General features: G+C 44.5%; 1 protein-coding gene and 1 pseudogene across 3 annotated transcripts in view; both read left to right on the top strand.

Moving 5' to 3' along the window:
• The first annotated feature begins 15,016 nt into the window (after positions 1-15,016).
• LOC119002757 (40S ribosomal protein S6-like) lies at positions 15,017-15,752 on the top strand (annotated as a pseudogene).
• A 795-nt stretch (positions 15,753-16,547) lies between these two features.
• The window catches only part of SLC5A10 (solute carrier family 5 member 10), a 75,288-nt gene continuing 69,906 nt past the window's right edge, over positions 16,548-21,929 (top strand). The window contains exons 1-2 of one of the 3 annotated variants that reach the window (XM_037068769.1): positions 16,548-16,589; positions 17,909-17,911. Coding sequence is in view for 2 of the 3 variants with exons in the window: in XM_037068768.1 (XP_036924663.1) it covers positions 19,805-19,918 (114 nt within the window). In the remaining variant the exon portion in view is untranslated. Of the gene's footprint in view, positions 16,590-17,908; positions 17,912-19,756; positions 19,919-21,929 lie in introns of those variants that run through there. The other 2 variants (XM_037068768.1, XM_037068767.1) reach the window with 2 other exon arrangements.

Below are 21,929 nucleotides of genomic sequence, written 5' to 3'. Positions count from 1 at the left end.
TTTGTGTGTGATTTTTTATATTTTGTGTTTTGTCAATTGTTTTATAACTAAAATAAAATGAAAGCCAAATATATGTGCTGTGGATGTTGAAATATTCATCACCCTAAGTTTTCAACTTTTCTGGGGACACAGTAGCCTCTTACAGATGTAAAGTCCCCTGTTCTGCTTGTAGGACCCAGACGTTCCTAACTGTGGTCATTTGACTGTGGCAGGAGAGGAGCTGGAGTCCTATGCTGGGGGCAGGGGTGGGATGTGTGCTCTGGGGATGAGGTGTTGGGGGGCAGTCACTGAGGGCAAAGGGCAAGGGATGGTGATTCTTCTCAATGCCAAGCAGGTAAGTCTCATCAGTCCTAGAGTTTAGAACTCAAAACTTGTACCTTCCAGTTTGCCAGACTGGGACACTGGTGTCCTGTGAGTTAACGCCAGTGTGTCCTCCCATTGAGGTGCTGTGGGCAGTCCCGTCCAGTTCCTGGAGTAAAAAATTAAGACTTTCTCACCAAGAGAAAGCACTTCCAAAAAACCTTAAACCTTTGCTTTCTGCCTGTATGTGTTAGAAAATGGAATAAAATAGTTGACTTAGCACAAAGTGAAGGTTGGTCATTTACTGTTTGCCATACTGCAGTTTCTTGGCACTCCACATAAAGCAGAGGGGCTGCTGGGAGCTTGCCCTGGAGCAGGCCAGGGCCCCGAGTGTGCAGGAGCACCGAGAAGCAGTCCCCCGCTCATTCCGTCTACACTCAGCACACCCAGGAGTGCCCAGACCCCACCAGGTTCTCCTGAGGAAACGGATCTTCAGAAAAAGGTGTCTTCACACCTCCCTTCCAGTTCCCAACCCAGTTAATAGTAGAGCTTTTCTCTTTGAAAGTGGGTGCTTGCTTTTTGAGAACCTGTTAATAGAAATGGAAATGTAACATATTCCCAAATGAGCTTAGGAAATGTTACGGGGAACAGCTGCTTTGGCAGCTCTGGTTAGTAGCAGGTGGTTGTGCTCTAACCAATACCACATTTGGAAGAAGAGCTTTGGGTGTCTGGTGTCACCTCTCTGTTGGAGCCTTCTGAAGTTAGTTCTTTGAAATGGGCTGAGGCAGCTTGACAGCAAACCTTTAGACTCTGCTGTGTTGTCTCCTCCCAACTTTTGCCCCTTTTAGCAGCAATATAGTTGTTGAGCTCATTCAGCAGGAAGTTTCCTGTGGGTGGCTGTGTCCCATGAGGTTTAACCCACATGGTTTTTTTTTTTTTTATGTGTCCATGTGTCATGAAGAAAAGTCAAATTTATAGAAGAAAAGTGAAGAAATGGGATATTTTCCTTTGGGTGATGAACTTGTGGTGAAGCTGGCTAGGGGTCTTTAAATCCACAAGAACCTGGGTTTGTGTTCAGAGTTGGTTGTGGGGGGGATATGAAGGCGAACATCTGAAAGAAGCCACCGTCTGGTGCAGGTTGAGACCCAGGCACTCAGCAGGTCTGGGCACAGACTTAAGAGGCATGGAGAAGCATCAGCTATTCCATGTAAGGGTCAGGAAAGATAGGCGAAGAATAAGAACAGAGGTAACAAGCAAAGGTTCAGAGGTGTGATGGGTGTCACATCATAGCCCATGTGGCTGGAGCAGGAAAAATGGGTGCTTGAGGCGGCAGGATAGAGGCCTTTCAGGGACAAGTGGAGGAGGTTGGGCTCCGTAGGGTTACAGGGAGCATGGGGTTCTCAAGGCCACAAAGCACGGGAAAGGAAGTCTTCCACCTGAGCCCCTCAGCCACCGAGGTCCCCTCCCAGAGGAAACCAAGGTTACCAGACTTTTGTGTGTTGCAGGCACCTGAGCCAGGGATGTCCTCTTTACCCTCCAATCTACTGTCTCCACTTCTGGGCCAGAGATATGGGGAGTTGAACTTAGAAGTTCTGTAACAGAAAAAAGGCTAATAGTTTCTAATTTGGATTGATTGTGATGTAAGCACTCTGGACAAATATGGGTTAGAACTATGCTCTTGGAATGAATACATGCATGAATGGACACCAATTCAGCCACTACTGTGTGTCAGAATGGTAGCCATTTGGTTCTCAATTTCTTTCTTCTATCCAAGGCCCCAGCACTAAATGACGGACCTAGGGTTCAGACTGAAGATTCCTGCTTCACAGCCCAGGGCTCTTGGCAATCATTTCAAGCATATCCCGACTTGGAGAAAGCCCTAAGATTTCATCTCTCACTGACCTTCAGGCTCTGCACAACCAGGAAGTGAGGACTAAGACAGAGTGTGACCTGCCTGGCTGAGTGTTGCAGACATGTCCCAAGGCACATATAGAGTCCTTGTAGACTAGTAGGGTTTTTTTTTCTTTTAAGTTTCAGGCTTTTAAGGAAGTTTGTGATGACTCACTAGTTGACCACTCAGTTAATCACAAACAACAAAGACTACAGACTTGACAAAATTAGTTCAAAAAAGCTACCACAGAAACATAAACAACTAGCAAGCAGCAGTAAATCCTTGTGGTGGGGGTGCGGGGAGGGATGCAGAGAATTTGACTTTCAGACTTCCTGCATAATAACATGTAAGATGTCCAGTTTTCAACAAAAATTCTGAGGCACATAATAAGGTTGGGCCCAGGCAGACTAACTAGACAAAGATTTCCAATCAACTATTTTAAATATAGTCAAAGACCTAAAGCCATGAGAATATGTCTTGCTAAATAGAGAATATATCAATACAGAGATAGAAATACTAAAGATGAACCAAGCAGGAAGAAGCACCAGGATTCTGTCTTCCCACCTACATACCAGCAGTGGCAAAATCTGTCCAATGCAACACTTGGAACTCGAGTCTCAGATGTGTGCAACCTCCAGGAGAAGTCTTGAATGGTAAGTTGTGGTTAAATTTGGTCAATTTGAGCTCTCAGCTTAGTGGCAATACTTACTCTACAGCCCAGCCCTGTGGCAGACAGCAGTGTGGGTGCTCCTGAAGCAACCTGTACAAGACTGTGGAAGCCAGAGTTGGCCAGAAAGACTTGGTCTTCCAAATGGTGGAGATCTATGCTGGTGGCCGCTTCTGACCACAGAGGTACAGATAAAGGACTGGGCACTGGGAAAAGAAGAGCAAAGTCAGCCAAAGAAAAGAAAGAATAAAAATGGAAGCAGAAATCAGTGAAATTGAAAACAAGAACTCAGTAGAGAAAATCAGTGAAACCAAAAACTGGTTCTTTGAAAAAAAAAAAAGAATAAAATCAATAGGCCTCTAACCAGGCCAATAAAAACAAGAAAGAGGACATAAATGACATACCAGAAATGAAAGAGGGAACATCACTATAGGTCCCATGGACACAAAAAATGATAATAAAGGAATATTATAAACCTCTATGTATCCAAATTTGATACCTAGGTTAAAGAAACCAATTTTTGAAAGACAATCTACAAAAACTCACATAAAAAAATTAACAATATGAATGGATCTATGCTATTAAGGAAACAATAATCTTTTAAAATAGAAAGCACCAGGGTCTTGTGGATGCTCTGATGAATTCTACCAAACATTTACGGAGGAATTACCCCAGTTTTCTTTTTTTCTTAATTACATTTTATTGATTATGCCATTACAATCATCCCAACTTTTCACCCTTGGCCCCCATCCACCCAGTATCCCCACTCCCTCAGGCAATCCTCACACCATTGTTCATGTCCATGGGTCACGGGTATAAGTCCTTTGGCTACTCCATTTCCTATACTCTACATCCTCTATACTGTTCTGTAACTGCCTATTTTAACTTCTACATCCCTTTAGGGGACTGCTTTGCAAGGCATGGAAATGTAGCTCAACACCCACATGAAAAAGCAGTGGGGAGCGAGTCAGCACATAGGACCAAGCTTGAGAAGAAGTTCTCCCATGGGAAACCAGGCCTGCATTATAACTAGGCTGCGTTGTGACTTGCTCTTGCTAAAGCTCCCTCACCCTGAGTTCAGGCAGAAAGTGCTTACTGCATATCTTTAAAGAAACTTCCTGAAGTCTGTGCCAATTCTCCCAAGGACTGAAGTGTAACCAGACCTGTTACTCTTATCGTTCCCTTGCATTTGCAACATTTTTTCCTTATTAATCTGTAAGAAGTAATCAGTAACATCCCTTCTGTGGCTATCTGTAAAGAGTAATTACCTAAAGCAAACCTAAGTATAATGAATGAAAACCTTCTTTGATGTATACTATTAGAAAGCCAATAAAAGCCTGTCAAGGCAAGGGTCGGTGTGCTCTCCTCTTGAGAGAGTGGCTAAGCCACTCCAAGGCACCTTCACCCTGAGAGAGTAGCCGTGCCATCCTTTTTCCTCCACAAGACTCGGTAGTCCATGTGAATTTGTCTCGTCTCATCCATAACGCCGCAGAAATGTCCGAGTCACATCCCCTCACTTCATCCATTCTCCCCTTTCCCCTGCTTCCCATCAAGCAACCATCGAAATATTCTCTGTACCCATGATTCTGTCTCTGTTTTTATTTGCTTAGCTTGTTTTTTATTCAATAATTGATAGATATGTATTTATTGCCATTTTATTGTTCATAGTTTTGATCTTCTTTTTCTTAAATAAGTCTCTTTAAAATTTCATATAATGATGGCTTGGTAAGGATGAACTCCATTAGTTTTTTCTTGTCTGGGAAGTTCTTTATCTGCCCTTTGATTCTAAATGATAGCTTTGCCAAGTAGAGCAATCTTGGCTATAGGTCCCTACTTTTCACGACTTTGAATATTTCTTGCCAGTTCCTTTTAGCATGCAAACTTTCATTTGAGAAATCAGCTGACAGTCTTATGAGAACTCCCTTATAGGTAACTAACTGCTTTTCTCTCACTCCTTTTAAGATATCTCTTTTTATCTTTAACCTTTGGCAGTTTAATTATGCTGTGTCTTGCAGTGGGCCTCTTTGCACCCATCTTGTTTGGGACTCTCTGTGCTTCCTGGACTTACTTGCACGTCTATTTCTTTTACCAGAGTAGGGGAGTTTTCTTTCATTATTTTTTAAAACAGATTTCCAATTTCTTGCTCTTTCTGTTCTCCTTCTGGCACTCCTATGATACAGATTTTCGAATGCTTGAAGAGTTCCCAGGGTTCCTTACACAATTTTCGTTCCTCATGTTGTTCTGATTGGTTGTTTTGCTTCCTTATGTTCCAAACGATTGATTTGAATCTCAGCGTCATTTACTCTGCTATTGTTTTCCTGTAATTGTTCTTTATTTCAATTAGTGTATACTTCATTTCTGATTGGATCTTTCTTTATGCTGTTGAGGTCCTTGCTAAGTTCCTTGACCATCCTTATAACCAGTGTTTTGAACTTTTCATCTGATAGATTGCTTATCTCAATTTTGTTTAGTTCATTATTTGAAGGTTTTAAAAATCCTTTTTCTTTTTTAAAAATTTTATTTATTTTTATCGACAGAGGGGAAGAGAGGGAGCAAGAAGGGAGTGAAACATCAATGTGTGGTTGTCTCTCGTGTGCACCCTGCTGGGGAGCTGCCTCACAATCCAGGCATATGCCCTGATTGGGAGTTGAACCAGCAACACTTTGGTTCACAGGTCCGTGCTCAATCCACTGAGCCACACCAGCCAGGGCCATTTTATGAAATTTTGATTTGTTCTTTCATTTCGGTCTTGTTTCTTTGTCTTCTAATTTTGGCAGCCTCCCTGTGTTTGTTTCTATGTATTAAGTAGAGCTGCTAGGACTCCCTATCTTGGTTGCATGGCCTACTACAATACTGGCACAGCCTCTCCTATCACCCAAGCTGGGCATTTGAGGTGTGCCTTTTATGTGGGCTGAATATACTATCCTCTTGTAGTTGAGGCTTGATTTCTGTTGGCAGGCCATTGGGAGGGATTTACCCAGGCCAGTCAGCTGCAAGAACTGGCTGTGACCACTGACCCCCAACGTCCACCCTCCATTGAGGATTAGCCATGCAGGGACTTGATGGTGCTACTGCATTGTGGTCTGTAGCTGTCCACTGGGTGCACAGGCTCTGGGGTTTCCTGGATGGTGCAGGCCAAAGTCAGCTCCCACCTGTGTTTTGCCCACACCCTGCCTGGGCTATAGAGCAATCTTAGATGGCTGCTACTTGTGCTGGGCTTGAAGATTCCCAGACAAAGCCAAGCGGTGAATATAGGCTGGCTGCTGCTAGTGCTGGGCCTAGGGCAAATTGGCAGGAGGTACAGGGGCTGGGGGTTCACTGAGGCTGGCTGTGGCTTGTTTAGAAGATTTAGGAAGTTGTGAAGCATAAATCAAGACTAACCATTTATACGGAAAAGTCTCTGTTAACAGCTTGGGTGGGCCTATCAGTTGGGTGGGATGGGATCTCAGTGGATCTCCAGGACAAAGCAAACAATTTTAAACAGGTTGATGGAGTCTCAGATACGGCACCTACCTGCTGGTTCTATGAATCTGTGGCTCTGTGGCTCTGTGGGGGGAAGGTTCAGAAAAGAGACAATGGTTTCTGCCCACCTTTCTCTCTGGGAGAAAGCTGTCCCTCAACTCTCACCTTGGTGCCAGACACTTCAGTTCCTCCCTGTATGCAACTGGTGCCTTTCAAGCTGCTACCCTATTGCTGGAGCTCAAAGGGAGTGAGTCTGAGTAAGTCCATGTGTGGATTCTTTAAGAGAAACTGCTTGGTATTCCAGCAGTTTATTTCACTGACTCAATCTATGCTGGGTTTTGCAGCCAGAAGTTATGAAGACTTACCTTCCTGGCACTGGAACACTGGCCTGTGGGACCTGGTGTGGGATTGGAACTTCTCACTCCTGAGATAGCCTTCCCGAATTTTTATCCACCACACATGAATGTGGCACCAGCCTTTCTGTGTCAGGTAGGACCAGCCCTCCTACCTGTCTGGATGGGTGTGGATTCTTTAATTCCATAGCTGTCAGACTTCCACCCAACTCAATTTCGATGATTCTGAGTGATAGTTGCTGTGTAGTTTAGTTGTAATTTTGATGTGGTTATGGGAGAAGGCGAGCTGTGTTTACCTATATCTTCATCTTGACTAGAAGTCCTATCCCAGTTTTCTAAAACCTATTTCAGAGAAAAGAAGCAGAGGGAACACTTCCTAACCTATTCTGTGAGGCTGGCATTACCCTAATACCAAAACCAGACAAAGACATTACAAGAAAAGAAAACCAAATACCAATATTACTCATGAATATAGATGTAAAATTTCATAACAAAATGTTAACAAATTGAGTGAAATAATGCATAAAAATAATTATATACTGTGAACAAGTGAGATTTAACTCGGGTATGCAAGGCTGTTTTAACATTCAAAAATCAATATAACCCATCATATCAACAGGCTTTAAAAAATGCATGATTATGTCTATAGATGCACAAAAATCACCTGGCAAATTCAACCTCCATTTATGATAAAAACTCAGAAAACTGGGAGTAGAGGAAGAACATCAACTTAATAAAGAATAAATACAAACAACCTACAGTTAACATTATACTTAATGGTGAGAAACTTGAAGCCTTCCCACTAAAGTCAGGAAAAAGACAAGGATGACCCCTGTCATCAACTCTTTTTAACATCATACTGGAAATCCTAGGTAATGCAGTAAGGCAAGAAAATGATATAAAAGGTATACAAATTTGGAGACTTCTGGCCAAGATGGAGGTGTAGGTAGACACACTGCACCTCCTAGCACAAGCAAAAGAAGGACAACAACAAATTTAAAAACAAAAACCAACCAGAACTGACAAAAAATCAAACTGTATGGAAGTCCAAGACCAAGAAGTTAATGAAGAAACATTCATCTGGACCAGTAGGAGGGTGGAAGTGGGCAGGACTTACGGCAAGGTGGCCTCTAGAGGACGGGGTAGTCCCACATTCACATGCAGATAAGCAGAGAGGAACAGCTGGGGATTGAGACAGACCACGCAACCCAAGGTTATAATACGGGGAAACAGAGCCTCAAAGCCTCTAAGCCTCTAACTGAAAACACCTGCGGGGTTAAGGCAGCAGTGGGAGAGACTCCCAGCCTCACAAGAGAGTGTGTTGGAGAGACCCACAGGGTCCTAGAGTGTATACAAGCCCACCTACCTTGGAATCAGCCCCGGAAAGTCCCAATTTGATTGTGGGTAGCTGGGGAAGTGACTGAAAGCTGCCAGAGAGTGGAGCAAGTGGTATTGTTCCCTCTTCCCCCTGCCCCCACATACAGCACCACAATTCAGGGAAGTGGCTTGCCCTGCCCTGGTGAACAACTGAGGCTCTGCCCCTTATTACATAACAGGCATAAAGAGACAAAAAATGGCCCAAATGAAAGAACAGATCAAAGCTTGAGAAAAAATACAACTCAGTGACAAAGAGATAGCTGACCTGTTGGATGAACAGTTTAAAACACTGGTAATCAGGATGCCCACAGAAATGGTTGAATGTGGCTGCAAAATAGAGGAAAAACTGAAGGCTATGAAAAGTGAAATAAAGGAAAATGTGCAAGGAACCAACAGTGATGGGAAGGAAACCGGGACTCAAATCAATTGTTTGGAGCAGAAGGAAGAAATAAACGTTCAACCAGAACAGAATGAAGAAACAAGAACTCAAAAAAAAAAAAAAGGAGAAGCTTAGGAACACCGGGGACATCTTTAAACATTTCAACATCTGAATCATAGGGGTATCAGAAGAAGAAGAGGACGATCAAGAAATCAAAAACTTATTTGAAAAAATAATGAAGGAAAACCTCCCCAATCTGGCAAAGGAAATAAACATGCAAGTCCAAAAAGCTCAAAGAATCCCAAAGAAGTTGGACCCAAGGAGGAACACACCAAGGCACATCATAATTACGTTAGCCAAGATTAAAGGTAAGGTGAGAATTTTAAAAGCAGAAAGAGAAAAGGAGACAGTTATCTACAAAGGAGTTCCCATTAGGTTACCAGTCGATTTCTCAAAAGAAACCTTGCAGGCAAGAAGGGGCTAGAAGGAAGTATTCCAAGTCATGAAAGGCAAGGACCTACATCCAAAACGACTCTACCCACCAAAGCTTTTATTTAGAATGGAAGGGCAGATAAAGTGCTTCCCAGATAAGGTAAAGTTAAAGGAGTTCATCATCACCCAGCTCCTATTATATGAGATGTTAAAGGGACTTATCTAAGAAAAAGAAGATAAAAAATATGAACAGTAACATGACAACAAACTAACAGTTATTAACAACTGAACCTAAAACAAAACAAAACAAAACAAAACAAAACAAAAACAAACAAAACCAAGAACTAAGCAAACAACTAGAACAGGAACAGAATCACAGAAATGGAGATCACATGGAGGGTTATCAGTGGGGGAGGGCGAGAGAGGGGGAAAGATACAGAGAATAAGTAGTATAAATGGTAGGTAGAAGATAGACAGAGGGATGCTAAAAATAGTATAGGAAATGGAGAAGCCAAAGAACTTATATGTACAACCCATAGACGTGAACTAAAGGTGGGAGGGAATGCAGGTAGGAAGGGGTGTGCAGGTTGGAGAGGGATAAAGGGGGGAAATGGGACAACTGTAATAGCATAATTAATAAAATATATATTTTTAAAAAGGTATACAAATTTGGAACAAAGAAATCAAACTGCCTTTTCTCAGATGACATGATCGTCTACATGGAAAATGTGAAAGAATAGACCAAAAACCTCCTGGAACCAAAAAGGCATTTTAGCAGGGTTGCAAGATACAAAAGTCAATCACTTTCCTGTATACCAGCAATGAACAAGTGGAATTTGAAATTAAAATCAGAGCCGTTTTAATTAACACCACAAAATAAACTAGTATAAATCCAACAAAACATGAATAAGATCTGTATGAGGAAAAAGATAAAACTCTGATGAATGAAATCAGAGACCTAAATAAATGGAGAGATATTTCATGTTCATGAATAGGAAGATTTAATATTGTCAAGATGTCAGTTCTCCCCAAATTGATCTATAGATTCAACGTAATCCCAGTCAAAATCCTAGCAAGTTATTTTGTGGCTGTCAACAAACTGATTCTAAAGTATATAGGGATAGGTGAAAGACCCAGAATACTTAACTCAATACTGAAGAAGAACAAAGTTGAAGGACTGATGATACCTGACTTCAAGACTTATTCTAACGCTACCCTAGTCAAGACCATGTGGCACTGGAGAAAGAACAGACAAATAGATCAGTGGAACAGGACAGAGAGCCCAGAAATAGACCCCATAACTGATCTCTAACAAAGGAGCAAAGGCAATGCAATTGTGTGCTTCCTGTTGTTGTGTTGAGAACTGGACATTTTCAGCGTTATAACGTTGTAACAACTCTGGAAATTAGGCCTCCCTCCCTCCTGATGAGTTTCTGATTTTTGCTTGTTGAGATCTTTGGCATCCATTTACTTGGTCAGTTTTTCAAGCTACTTTTGCAAAGTGTGTATTACCTTTATGTGTTCAACATCACTACTCATTTGGGAAATGCAAATCAAAACCATAAGACATACAACTCTACACACACTAGTATAGCTATGATAAGGAAAAAACAGAAAACACGTGTTGGCAAGAATGTGGAGACATTTGAAACCTTGTGCATTGTTGGTAGGAATGTAAAATGGGACAGCCACTGTGGAAAATAGTTTGCAGTTCCTCAAAAATTGGAACACAGAATTACTATGTTAGTTCACAATCCCACTCCTGAGTACACACACAAAAGAACTGAAAACCAATGTTCAAACAAAAACGTGCATACTTGTTCATAGCAGCACTATCTGTAACAGCCAAAGGTGGAAACAAGCCAAATGTTCAAGAGCTGATGCATGAATAAACAAAATAGTGTATATCTATACGATTGAATATTATTCAGCCATAGGAAGGAATGGAGCGTTGATACATGCTGCAACAGGGATGAACCTTGAAAACATGCTAAATAAAAAGGATGCCAGATATGAAAGCCACATATTACATGATTCCACTTACATGAAATTTTCAGAATAGATAAATCGATAGGGACAGAAAGTTGATTACTAGTTGCCAGGGGATGGGAGCAGGGAATTGGGGACTGATTGCTTAATAAATACAGGTTTCCATTTGATGGGATACAGTCTCTTAGAACTAGATACTAGTGATGATTGCAGAACATTGTGAATGTACCAGAAGCCACTGGATTGTATGATTTACAAGAGTTGAAATGATATATTTTATATTACATATTTTATGTTATGTTATATATTTTACAAATCAATGTTGAAGGAAACTACAGTAGACCTAAGTGAATGGAAAGACAGACCATGACCATGGATTGGAAGACTTATTCTTAAGATGACAAGACTTCCCAGAGTGATAGTAGAATCCCTATTAAATCTTCACAGAATAGACAGATCAATCCTAACATTCGCATAAGTGGAATCTCCAGGGACTTCCAACAGCCAACACAGTCTTGAAAAAGAAGAACAAAGTTGGGAACTTGCATTTCTCCATTTCAAAGCTTATTACAAAGCAGCAGTAATCAAAAGTGTGGTATTGGCATAAGGAGACATATAGACTAATGGAATAGAATTAAGGGTTCAGGAATAAACCTATACATTATGGTCTATTCATTTTTTAATCCTCCACCAATGATATATTTATTAATTTTAGAGAGAGAGGAAGGGATGGATAGAAACACAGGGAGAGAGAAACGACAATGTGAGAGAGAAACATCAACTGGTTGTCCCCCATATGTGTCCTGACCAGGGGTTGAACCCGCAACCTTTTGGTGTATGGGTCAATGCTCCAACCAACACAGTCACCTGGCCAGGGCTGTTTATTAATTTTTGACTAGTGTGTCAAGACCTTTCAGTTAGAAAAAAATGGTGGGCTTTAATTTTTTTAATTTTTAGAATGGTGTTTTTAACATATGGGGCTGGGATAACTGAATACATATGTGCAAAAGAATTATAATGGATTTAAAATAAATCAAAGACCTATATTTAAGAGCTAAAATTATAAAACTTTTAGAATAAAACATAAGGGTAAATATCCATGAACTTGGATTTGGCAATGGTTTCTTAGATCTGACACCAAAAGCACAAGTAAACAACAAAAAGAAATAACATATATTGGATTTCATCAAATTAAAACTTCAGTGTAAAAGCACATTATCAAGAAAGTGAAGACAACTTAAAGTGGAAGGAATGTTTGCAAATGATGTAACTGATACGGGTGTAGTATCTAGAATACGCACACAATGTTCCACCCCTCCATCCATGGTTTCACCTGCAGTCAGCTTTGGTCCAAAGATATTAACTGGGAAATTCCAGAAAGAAACAGTTCATAAGTGTTCATTACTTGCTGTTCTAAGTAGCATAATGAAATCTCTCGCCATCCTGTCCCGCTCTGCCCAGAATGTGGGTCACCTTTGCCGAGCACATCCACACGGCGCATGCACGCTACTTACTCATTGTTAGCAGTGCCATCTCCATGATCAAACCGAATGTGTGGTATTGTGGGGCCTGCGTTTAAGTAACGCATGTTCTACTAAGTAACGACCCAAAAGACATGCGCATAGCTTGTGTTACAGCACATCGTTATAATTAATCCATGTTATTATTGTTGTTGTTAACCTCTTATTGTGCTTAATTTATAAATTGATCTTTATCATAGGTATATAGATGTAGGAAAAAAACACAGTAATAAGGCTCAGTACTATTTGCTGTTTTAAGCATCCACTGGGTGATCTTGGAAAATGTCCCCCATGGATAAGTGGTGACTGCTGTGCATGTGTGTACATATATATGATACATGTATGTGTGTGCATGTGTGCATATATAAAATCTTACAATTCAACAACAAAAAGACAATCCAATTAATAAATGGGCAAAACACTTGAATAAACATTTCTTCAAAAATATGCAAATGGCCAAAAATTACATGTAAAGACGTTCAACATCATTAGTCATTTGGTAATGCAAATTGAGAACCACAGTGAGATATCACTTCATACTCCACTGGATGCTTATACTAAAAACAAAGCAGAAACACAACCAAACAAATGAAAAAACAAACCAGAAAATAATGAGTGTTGGTATGAATGTGAAGAAACCCTGAAACACTGATGGCAGGAGCGTAAAATGGTGCAGCTACTGTGGAATACAGTCTGGTTATTCCTCAAAAAGTTAAACACGAGTTGCCATATGACCCAGCAAGACCCCAAAACAGATGTTCAAATAGGCAGGTGAACATACAGGTTCACAGCAGCATGTCCACAATAGCTGAAGCATGGAACAGCTTGAATGTCCACCAGTGGGTGAATGCATGTACAAAATTTAGTATTGCAAATACACGAAATAGAATATTATTCAGCTATAAAAATGAATGAATTAGAGATACAAGTTACAATGTGGATGAATCTCCAAAACGTTATGCTAAGTGAGAGAAACCAGGCCCCCAAAGCCCCATGTTGAATGAGTCCATTGTTATGACAGGTCTGGAATAGGCAGATTGATAAGAGTCAGAAAGCGGAGTGGTTGCCAGAGGGCGAAGGGTATGGACAGAAACTTCTTGATGGGCTCAGGGTTTTACCTTAGAATGATGAATGTTTGGGAGCTAGATAGAGATGGTGATTATAAAACTTGTAAGTATACTAAAAAACACTGAATTATTCACTTCAAATGGTTAATTTCACATTATATGCATTTTATCTTGCTAAAAATGAGAACAGGCTTCTGAGACCTAAAGGCTTCGCGGTCCCTCAGCCACTGGGCATGCTGCAGGGACACAGGGCGGAGCAGACCTGTGCTGGTGCAGCTGCAGCACACGCAGCTCTCAAGCAGTGCAATGGTGGCACCACCCGCGAAGCAGACAGGCACAGGGATGCCCGGGTCCAGCCCCGGCAAGTCTCAGGGTCCCTGAAAGATGGACGGCGCAGGCAATGAATGAAGAATCAGACACCCAATTGGATGCCAAAGAACAGCCAGCCTCTGTGGGTCTGACCAAACTTGCAGAGTTTGATTAAGCTTTATTTTTATAGAGATCGTTATATAAACATTAAAGGAACAGGTGCATGGCATGATCAGTTAAGTAGAAAAAATCAACACAGGGGTAACTAGGAGAAGTACAGAAATTCCATAGATTCAGTTATGCTAAACAAAGGTTATTTTGACCAGGACAGCCATTAATCAGACAATTAGAAATAGCTGTGTGTACAGAGTTTTAAATGTCTTATTGATGAATAGATTTATATTAAAGTTCTTAGAATTTGGCATGGGTCAAAAGGATATGCTAGACTGAACAGCAGTTATAGAAAATTTATTACAAGGCCTTTGTGGTGTCTAACTTAACTATCTATCTTTGTGTCTAGAATCTTTCTTTATGTACTTTGGACTCTAACTCCTTAGTAATTGTTTCTACGTGCTTAGCTTGTAATAGTTAACCAGCTTCTCCTGCTTTTTAACCTAATTCTATTAATACATACTCCTGTCCAAGGTAGAGGAGGGGCTGTTACTCCATCAACTTTTAGACATTCAAGGGCTACCTCATAAGGGGGAGTTTGTTCTATGGCCAAGAAATCATTTTGTACAACTTCATCGGAATTCTGCCGATCATTGGACCTGAAATACAGGTGTTTGAAAATCCCACCACCTTTTAGTCGCAAAGACAAACATGCAAGGAGAGACAGACAGGAAATCCAGCCATAGTTGCCTCTGCTGTGCAGATGCATCTCATCTGTCTTGACTGTGTCAAGGGACGGCTGTTGGTTGGCTCCTGACACAGGGATGCACAATGGTGGTGGTGACAGCTCAGCACGCCCTTGGAGGTTGACTGGAGTTTGCCTGGTGGGCCCAGTCGTGGGCCAGGGAAGTGTGGGGCAGAGTGGTGGGGCTGCTGGGGAGCTGGGAGCAGCAGGAAGTGGATCTGGGCCGGTGCTGAGCTAAAGGTCCTGCATTTGATCTTATAACTAGCAAGGGCCATTGAAAGGTGATTTTTAAAAGGTGTGCCATGTCGGGGGTTAACTTATTAGGTCATTCTGACATCTTCTGCATGGTGGGTGGATTAAAAGGGGAGACCAGCTCTTTTTCTCAGTACCTCAGAGGCAGTGGGCTGCTTCAGGATGAAGCTGAGCATGGCTTTCCCAGCCGCTGATTGCCAGAAACACACCAAAGTGGACGGTGTACGCAAATGTTGTGCCTTTTATGAGAATCATGTGGCAATGGAAGTTGCTGCTGACGCTCTGGGTGAAGAACAGAAGGGTTATGTGGTTCTAATCAGTGGTGGGGACAACAAACAAGGTTTCCCCAAGAAGCAGGGTGACTTCACACATGGTTGTGTCTGACTGCTGTTGAGTAAGGGGCATTCCTGTCAACGACCAGGGGGCACTGGAGAGAGAATGCACACCCATCCATTTGGGGGCGTGCAGTGGACACCAATCTCAGTGTTGTCCATCTGGTAATTGTCAAAAAAGTGAGAAAGGTATTCCTGGTCTCACTGACACTGCTGTACCTCATCACCTGGAGTCCAAAACAGCTAGCAAAATCCACAAATCTTCCAGTTTCTCTGAAGAAGACTGGAAGATTTCACAATATGGGGTGAAAAATCCACTAAACAAAGATGGTGATGAACCCAGAACCAAAGCACCCAAGATGCAGTGCTTTGTTGCTCCATGCATCCGACAGTGCAAATGTCAGCGTATTGCTCTGAAGAAGCAGTGTACAAAGAAAAATAAGAAAGAGGCCACAGAAGATGCTAAATTTTTGGCCAAGAGAATGAAGGAGGCCAAAGAAAAATACCAGGAACTGATTGCCAAGAGACATAGGCTTCTCTCTCTGAGAGCTTCTACCTCTGTCTGAGTCCTGTGAAAAATGAGATTTCCTGAAAGTAACAAGTAAGAATAGACATTTAAAATATATATATAGTTGAGACCAGATGCAGGGACACCAATCAGGCTCTGAGATTCAGGTGAGATTTCAGAAATATTTAGAGTCGAGCAGCCTGGAGGAGCAGACCAGGGCACCTGGGAGAGTATGTGAAGACTGAATGCCTGTCATGGGCTTCAACAGGCAGACTCAAGACGGAGATGATTGGGCCTTCACCTCTTCTCTGTCTCTCACTCCGTGACCTTGAGCCGGTTATTTAATTTCTCCATGCTTCCACTGTTGCATCCACCAAAGAGCTGGGGAAGGGTGCCAGTGTGCCTGAGCACGTGGGAAAAGCTCAGAAGAAAATGATGATGGTCATGCTCCAGAGCAGCCCCAGGGTCCAGACCTGGGTGGCTGGTGGTATTGCCGACCCAGCTCCGGAGAAGGGCAGATTTGGATTGTCGAGTCTAAGGGTAGCCAAGTGGGCAACTGGACATGAGCATCCAGATTGCACCCACCTGGTCAGCACATGGCCAGCAGACTCAAATGGGAGGTGCTGGCTGTCTCTGGTCAGACCAGCAACAGAAGAACTCAGTTTCCTCTCCAGCAAAGTGCTCCTTGGAGCTTCTCTACTCTGTGGTAAGAAACAGCTGGAAATGGCTCAGGAGAGGGAACCGAATCAGGGTCAGAGACCTCTGGGGGCTGGTGAAAAAGGGGTCTCTGGGCCCGCCTCAATCCCTTTCCCTGTCATTAACAAATTGGTGCACGTCCACATCCTCAGAACTGCAGTCATTTGGATGCACTCTTCTGCCTGGAACGAGGGGATAAGTATGCGTGCTTTCTGCAATTTGCTTTTTTCACTTAAAAATGTGTCTTCCCCTGTATTATTATATAAAGCCATCTTGTGTTTTTAATGACCACAGTATTCAATGTACCAAGATTCACTCTGCTATCCCTCTAGTTGGATATTTAGATGATTTTCAACTTTCTTCTACCTTGTACTTTCTTACACATGCTGCTGTGGTCACTCATGTGTTTCTAGAGGGATAGATGGGCTGATGATATTTAATAGGAACAAATGCTAAGCCTGTCTGTGTTTATTGCAAAAGCAGGAGCCACAGATAGGCAGCCAGATGGAGGGTTCAGTCCACAAGCTGGTGCAGAATAATTGTGAGCAAATACCACTTGTGTTTCAGTTCCTTCTAGCTCATCCACATTGTTTAGATGAGGCAAACCTCCTGCACGATTCTGGGGCACTAAGGAAGGAAATAAACCCAAAGACATCTCCTACGCCCACACCCAGAGAAGGAGACACGCCTCCAGGCCTCTCGCCTTGGCCCTAACAACCCCTTTCCTGCCCCCCCACCCCGACTCCTTACCCAGGAGATGCGTTTCATGAGTCTGAGGCAGTGATATAATAAAAAACAAACATGACTGTGCTACTTAACGACAGGGACACATTCTGAGGTGACTTCGTAGTTGTGTAAACATCATAGAGTGCGCTCACACAACCTGGGTGGTGTAGCCCACCGTGCACCCATGCCCTGTGGCTTCCCACCAAAGGAATTCGTGGAGTCCGTCTTGGACCCAGCTGTTGTTAGGCTGTGTCTGACCCAGATCCTGGCACACAACTTCCACAGTCATCCTTTGGGAATTTCCAGAGTGAAAAGAGTGTCTTTTGTATGATAATGAAATAATAGGCAGCTGGTGGCCCCTGTATAATTTAAGGATAGAAAACGGGCACCTGAAAGACCAGAGCATGATTAGAGGGTAGAGAACTTTCAACCCACAGCCCACCCCCCAACCTTCAGGAAGAGAGAGAGGCTGGAGACTGATGAATCACCAGTGGCCAAGGACTTACTCCATCATGCCTACGTACTTAAGCCTCCATAAAACCCCTGCACAGTGACTGGGGCTTGGAGAGCTTCCAGATCAGTGAGTACACCCATGTGACAGAAAGGGGGGTCACACCGCAGCTCCTCGGGGCAGAAGCTCCTGTGCTCAGGGCCCTTCTGGACCTTGCTCTGCACATCCCTTTACCCAGCTGTTCACCTCTTTCCTTCATTATATCCTTTATAAAAGCCATTCAGAGCGAAGTGTTTCCCTGAGTTCTGTGAGCAGTTCTAGCAAATTATCTACCTGAAGAGGGGGTTGTTCTGGACAGCTGGTCAGAAGTATGGGAAGTGCAGGACTTGCCTCTGGTGTCCTGAAGTGGCACCGTCTTGTGGGGCTGAGGCTTTCATCTGTGGGGTCCATGCTGAGTGGGGTAGCAACTGAACTGCAAGACGGCTGGTTGGTGTCCGCAGAGACGGGGAGTTGTTTGGTGTGGAAACCCCGACACAGTAGTTGTCAGAGTGATGTCTGAAAACACTTAGGTGCCCTCTCTTGGGATGGATGCAGCTTACAGGGTGTTGTGTGGCTGGCTGGCTCTTGGCTGGGCAGGACCCTGGCATTCCTGTCCTGGGCGAGTTGGCTTGCCAGAGTTGGACCTGCGACTGTGGTCATGCTGGGTTGGATGCGCTGGGCACGTAGGTGTGAATAGTCTTGAGTGTGGGGTTTCCCTCTAGTGTCCTCCGGTCCACTGCCCCTCCCTCTCTCCCGGGCCCCAGCCATCAGCTCCTCCTGACCCACCACCTTTGTCCAGGGCTTTTGGTCTGAAAGGGGCGGGGGTGCTATCTCTAAGTGATTTATTCCTTCTGAAGCCCAGGCTAAGGAAAGGGGGCCAAATACTATTTCTTTCAACTGCTTTATCTTTAGGAGACCGGTTTAGTAAATCTGACTCCTTCTGACAGGTACTAAGTGACCTTTGATTTACAATTCCCATCTAGCCCTGCCTTGGAAAGTAAACACTGCCGATAGGTTAGCTGGTTGAAGGTGAGGGCAGCTAAGGGGGCAGTCTGAGCCTTCCTGGGGTTACAAAAAGCAGTGACTCTGCCTTGGCCTGCATGTGAGGGGATTGGTTTCAGCCCCTGTTACTGAGTAACAGGCACAGTTGGTTTGGCAGACCAGCTTGTTCCAAGGCAGCTGCTCACCCGTGAACACTTCTGGACAAGCGACATGTCCTGGCTGAGCTCCAAAAGCCATGTCACAGAGGTGCCCGCCTGGTTTGGCATGCTGATTTGACCTGTAAGCCAGCACTATGACAGGAGGGGCCCGATGGCATCTGATGGAACCAGAGCCATCACTGCCACCAACAGGGAGGATCTGGGGGCCGGTCTGGAGCTACATCTCAACTTTGCCTCTTAAGTGGCTTTGAGATGATAGGAAGCTCAGCCTCCTGGCCTCCCTTCCTGACTGATTTGATGTCACTCACTTGATGGGTTTGCTGAGCACAATGTGAGTGTGAGAAACGGCTGAGCACAGTCAGTCTTCAGCTGCAGGCAGGCTCTTACTAGATATCAGGTCCCTTCATGCACCTAAGAAGGCCGTGGGGACCCAAAAAGAGAGTCAGGATGAGGGGCTTGGGCCTGTCTCACTGGTCTGGAAAGAGAAAATTTGGCAACAGGTCTCTATCACCCAACATGGCTACATTCTGGGCCCAGGACTGCTGTGACTGGTAGCAAAGCACATGCTGTGAGAGCCACACCCCAGGTCCTTCTCGGTCCACTCACAGCCCAGTGGCTGCCGGATGCAGCTGCCTGTCAGGATGGTGTACTTGGAAGGGAGACATCTGTCCCCAACCCTCCATGCTTCTTAGGGGAATTAAATATAGGTTGAGCCATGATTAGGTAATTGAGCCCTTTCTGGGATTATTCTGGTTGCCTTTGGATCCACTAAACTTTCTTTATGTTTCCCAAACCTTCTCTAAATTTAAGGAGGCTCCCCTTTCCAACCCTTCCTTTCCCCTCCCCACAAAGGGGAGGGGTGGGGAGTGGAGGAGACAGAGCTGCACTTTGAAGCAGGTTCCCTGCACATGGCCACGCCGTGGGCTGGAGATGCCACAGTCTTGCTTTGTTTAATGATCAATTTATCCCTGCTGGAGATCACATTCGACCTGGTTTAGCCCTCATTCTCTCAAGCTGCAAGAAGGCACCTGCTGCAGGATGGCGCTGGACAACTCCACCAGCGACCCTCATGTGCCTTGGTCACAGCTGAGGTTGGCTGACTTCATTGTCATCACCGTGTACTTCGCCTTGAATGTGGCTGTGGGGATATGGGTGAGAACACTGGGCTGGGTGTGGGGGCTGGGCAGCAGGTACCTGTGGCGTCTGCGTTGTCTCCCTGGGCAACTGGGGCTCTCAGGGATCCTGCTCCCAGTCCTGGGGTAGATTTGTCAGAGACCTTGATCAATTTCCTTTCTCTCTTCAGGCAATGGATTCTCAGCCCACAAAGTGAGGATGAGGAAGGTCTGTCTAAGGGACAGGCGCTACAGGAAGCTCAGTGGGCTTTTACAGGGCGCTGCCCTGCAGCGTGTCACCTTCCAGGTGTCGGTCTCCTCTATGTCAGATGGGCTCTTGAGAGAATATCTCCCTGAGCAACAGAATCACATGGGTTCCCGAATGTCCCCTAGACCTGCTGAGTCACAACCCAGAGGTGTGGAGGGGCACTTGGGCCTGGGCAAGGGTATCTTGATTTTTAACAAGCACCCCAGGGCATCTGAGTTTGCCACCTAGCCCAATCCAGAGGGCAGTTTCTCTCACCCTTGATAAGAAAGAGACATGATAGGAGCCATCACAGAATCCAGTGGAGTATGGGCCTTGTGACACAGGTGCCATGCAAATAGCCCTACAGGCAGGGGAGCCAGGGTTCACAGTGAGCCCCAAGGCCCCTTTGAACAGGGGAGGGGTCCCCATTTATGTGTGGGGTTGATCTCTTGAGGCCTTCGGACCAAGAGATGAGCACAATAGGCCTCTCAGCTGTGGGTCTGCCAGAGACAAGCTACCCTCCCAGTACCAAGTGTCCCCAGGCCAGTGTCCTTGAGCCTTGACATGTTGTGGTCTTTACCTTCTTATCTGCTTGGGCACTTGGCCTAACCCTGAGGGCTGTGGAGAAGACAATGGCTGTGTCCTCTGCTCTGGCACCCTAGGAAGTGGCTTGGCTTTCTGGGCCTCGGGGTCCTGATCTATAAGATGCACCCACCACCTACTTTGTCCTTAGCCCACATCCCTGAGGTTGAGGGAGATCTACCTGAGGGGGCTGGCCCCTGCTTCTGTTGCCACAGGAGCAGTGGTGGCGGTGGTCCTCATAGCCGCTGTGGCAGTGGTGGTGGGGTGGCGGTGATAATTAGTGGTGACAGTTGTGGTAATAGTAATAGCATCAACAGCAGCAGCAGTAATTGAAGTTGATTGTTTCGTGATTAAATGATAAGTCACAGTCCTGGTAGCCCAGTTACTTAGAGAGTTGTCCCAATATGCAAAGGTTGCAGGTTCCACTGTCAGGGCACATACAAGAATCAACCAATGAATGCATCGATAACAGCAACAAGTCAAAGTTTTGTGCGTGTGCATTCTCTCTCCCCCCTTTCTTCTCTCTTTAAAATCAATTAATAATTAAAAAAATAATAACCCTATAGATGGTTAATCACAGTGGTGGCCATCTAGAAAGCTGGGCTCTGGTTCTGACTCTCTCTATGTGCTTGGAACCCATTCATTACTTAGCTCTCTGGCCTCACTTTCCTCAAACACACAGTGCAGTGTCTGTGCAGTGCAGTGCCCTGGGTTGTTCTGAGGAGTGCATGGGCCGCTGGGCATGAGTATCTAGTGCTACCCTAGCAGGCAGTGTTCCTGGGGGAGCTGGGAATGCAGAGGAGGGGCATGCACACAGAATGAGCACAGAGGTTTTCCAGACCAGATGAGGTGAGAGCCCTGCTGAAGGTCAGCAAGTTCTAGTGAAAGAGGAGGAGAGGAGAGAGGAGAAGAGGGAGCTTTCTCGGTCAGCACCAGCAGGCACTGAGTTGGAAGTGCATGCCTAAGAAAGGTATTTTGGCCAGAACCTGGGCTGCCTGAGCATCCACCTCTCACAGCTCAGTCTGGCTATTGCTCAGGCAGTGTGGAGTTGGGGGAGTTCTAACCTGTCCCTCTCAGTGTCCATGCCAGCCCAGCTGGGTGCAGTTGGCAGAGAGCTGTGAGCATATGCAGAAAGGGACAGGGCTGGGTGAGGAGGGTGCAAGAGGTCCCACAGAGTTGTAGGTGCTCATGGGCCATAGGCAGACAGAGCAAGCTGGGAAGG

Source organism: Sturnira hondurensis, unplaced genomic scaffold (genome assembly GCF_014824575.4).
Source record: "Sturnira hondurensis isolate 20B ecotype Veracruz unplaced genomic scaffold, ASM1482457v3 Scaffold0018097, whole genome shotgun sequence".
Lineage (NCBI taxonomy): Eukaryota > Metazoa > Chordata > Mammalia > Chiroptera > Phyllostomidae > Sturnira > Sturnira hondurensis.
This window is presented reverse-complemented; position numbering and strand designations above follow the sequence as displayed.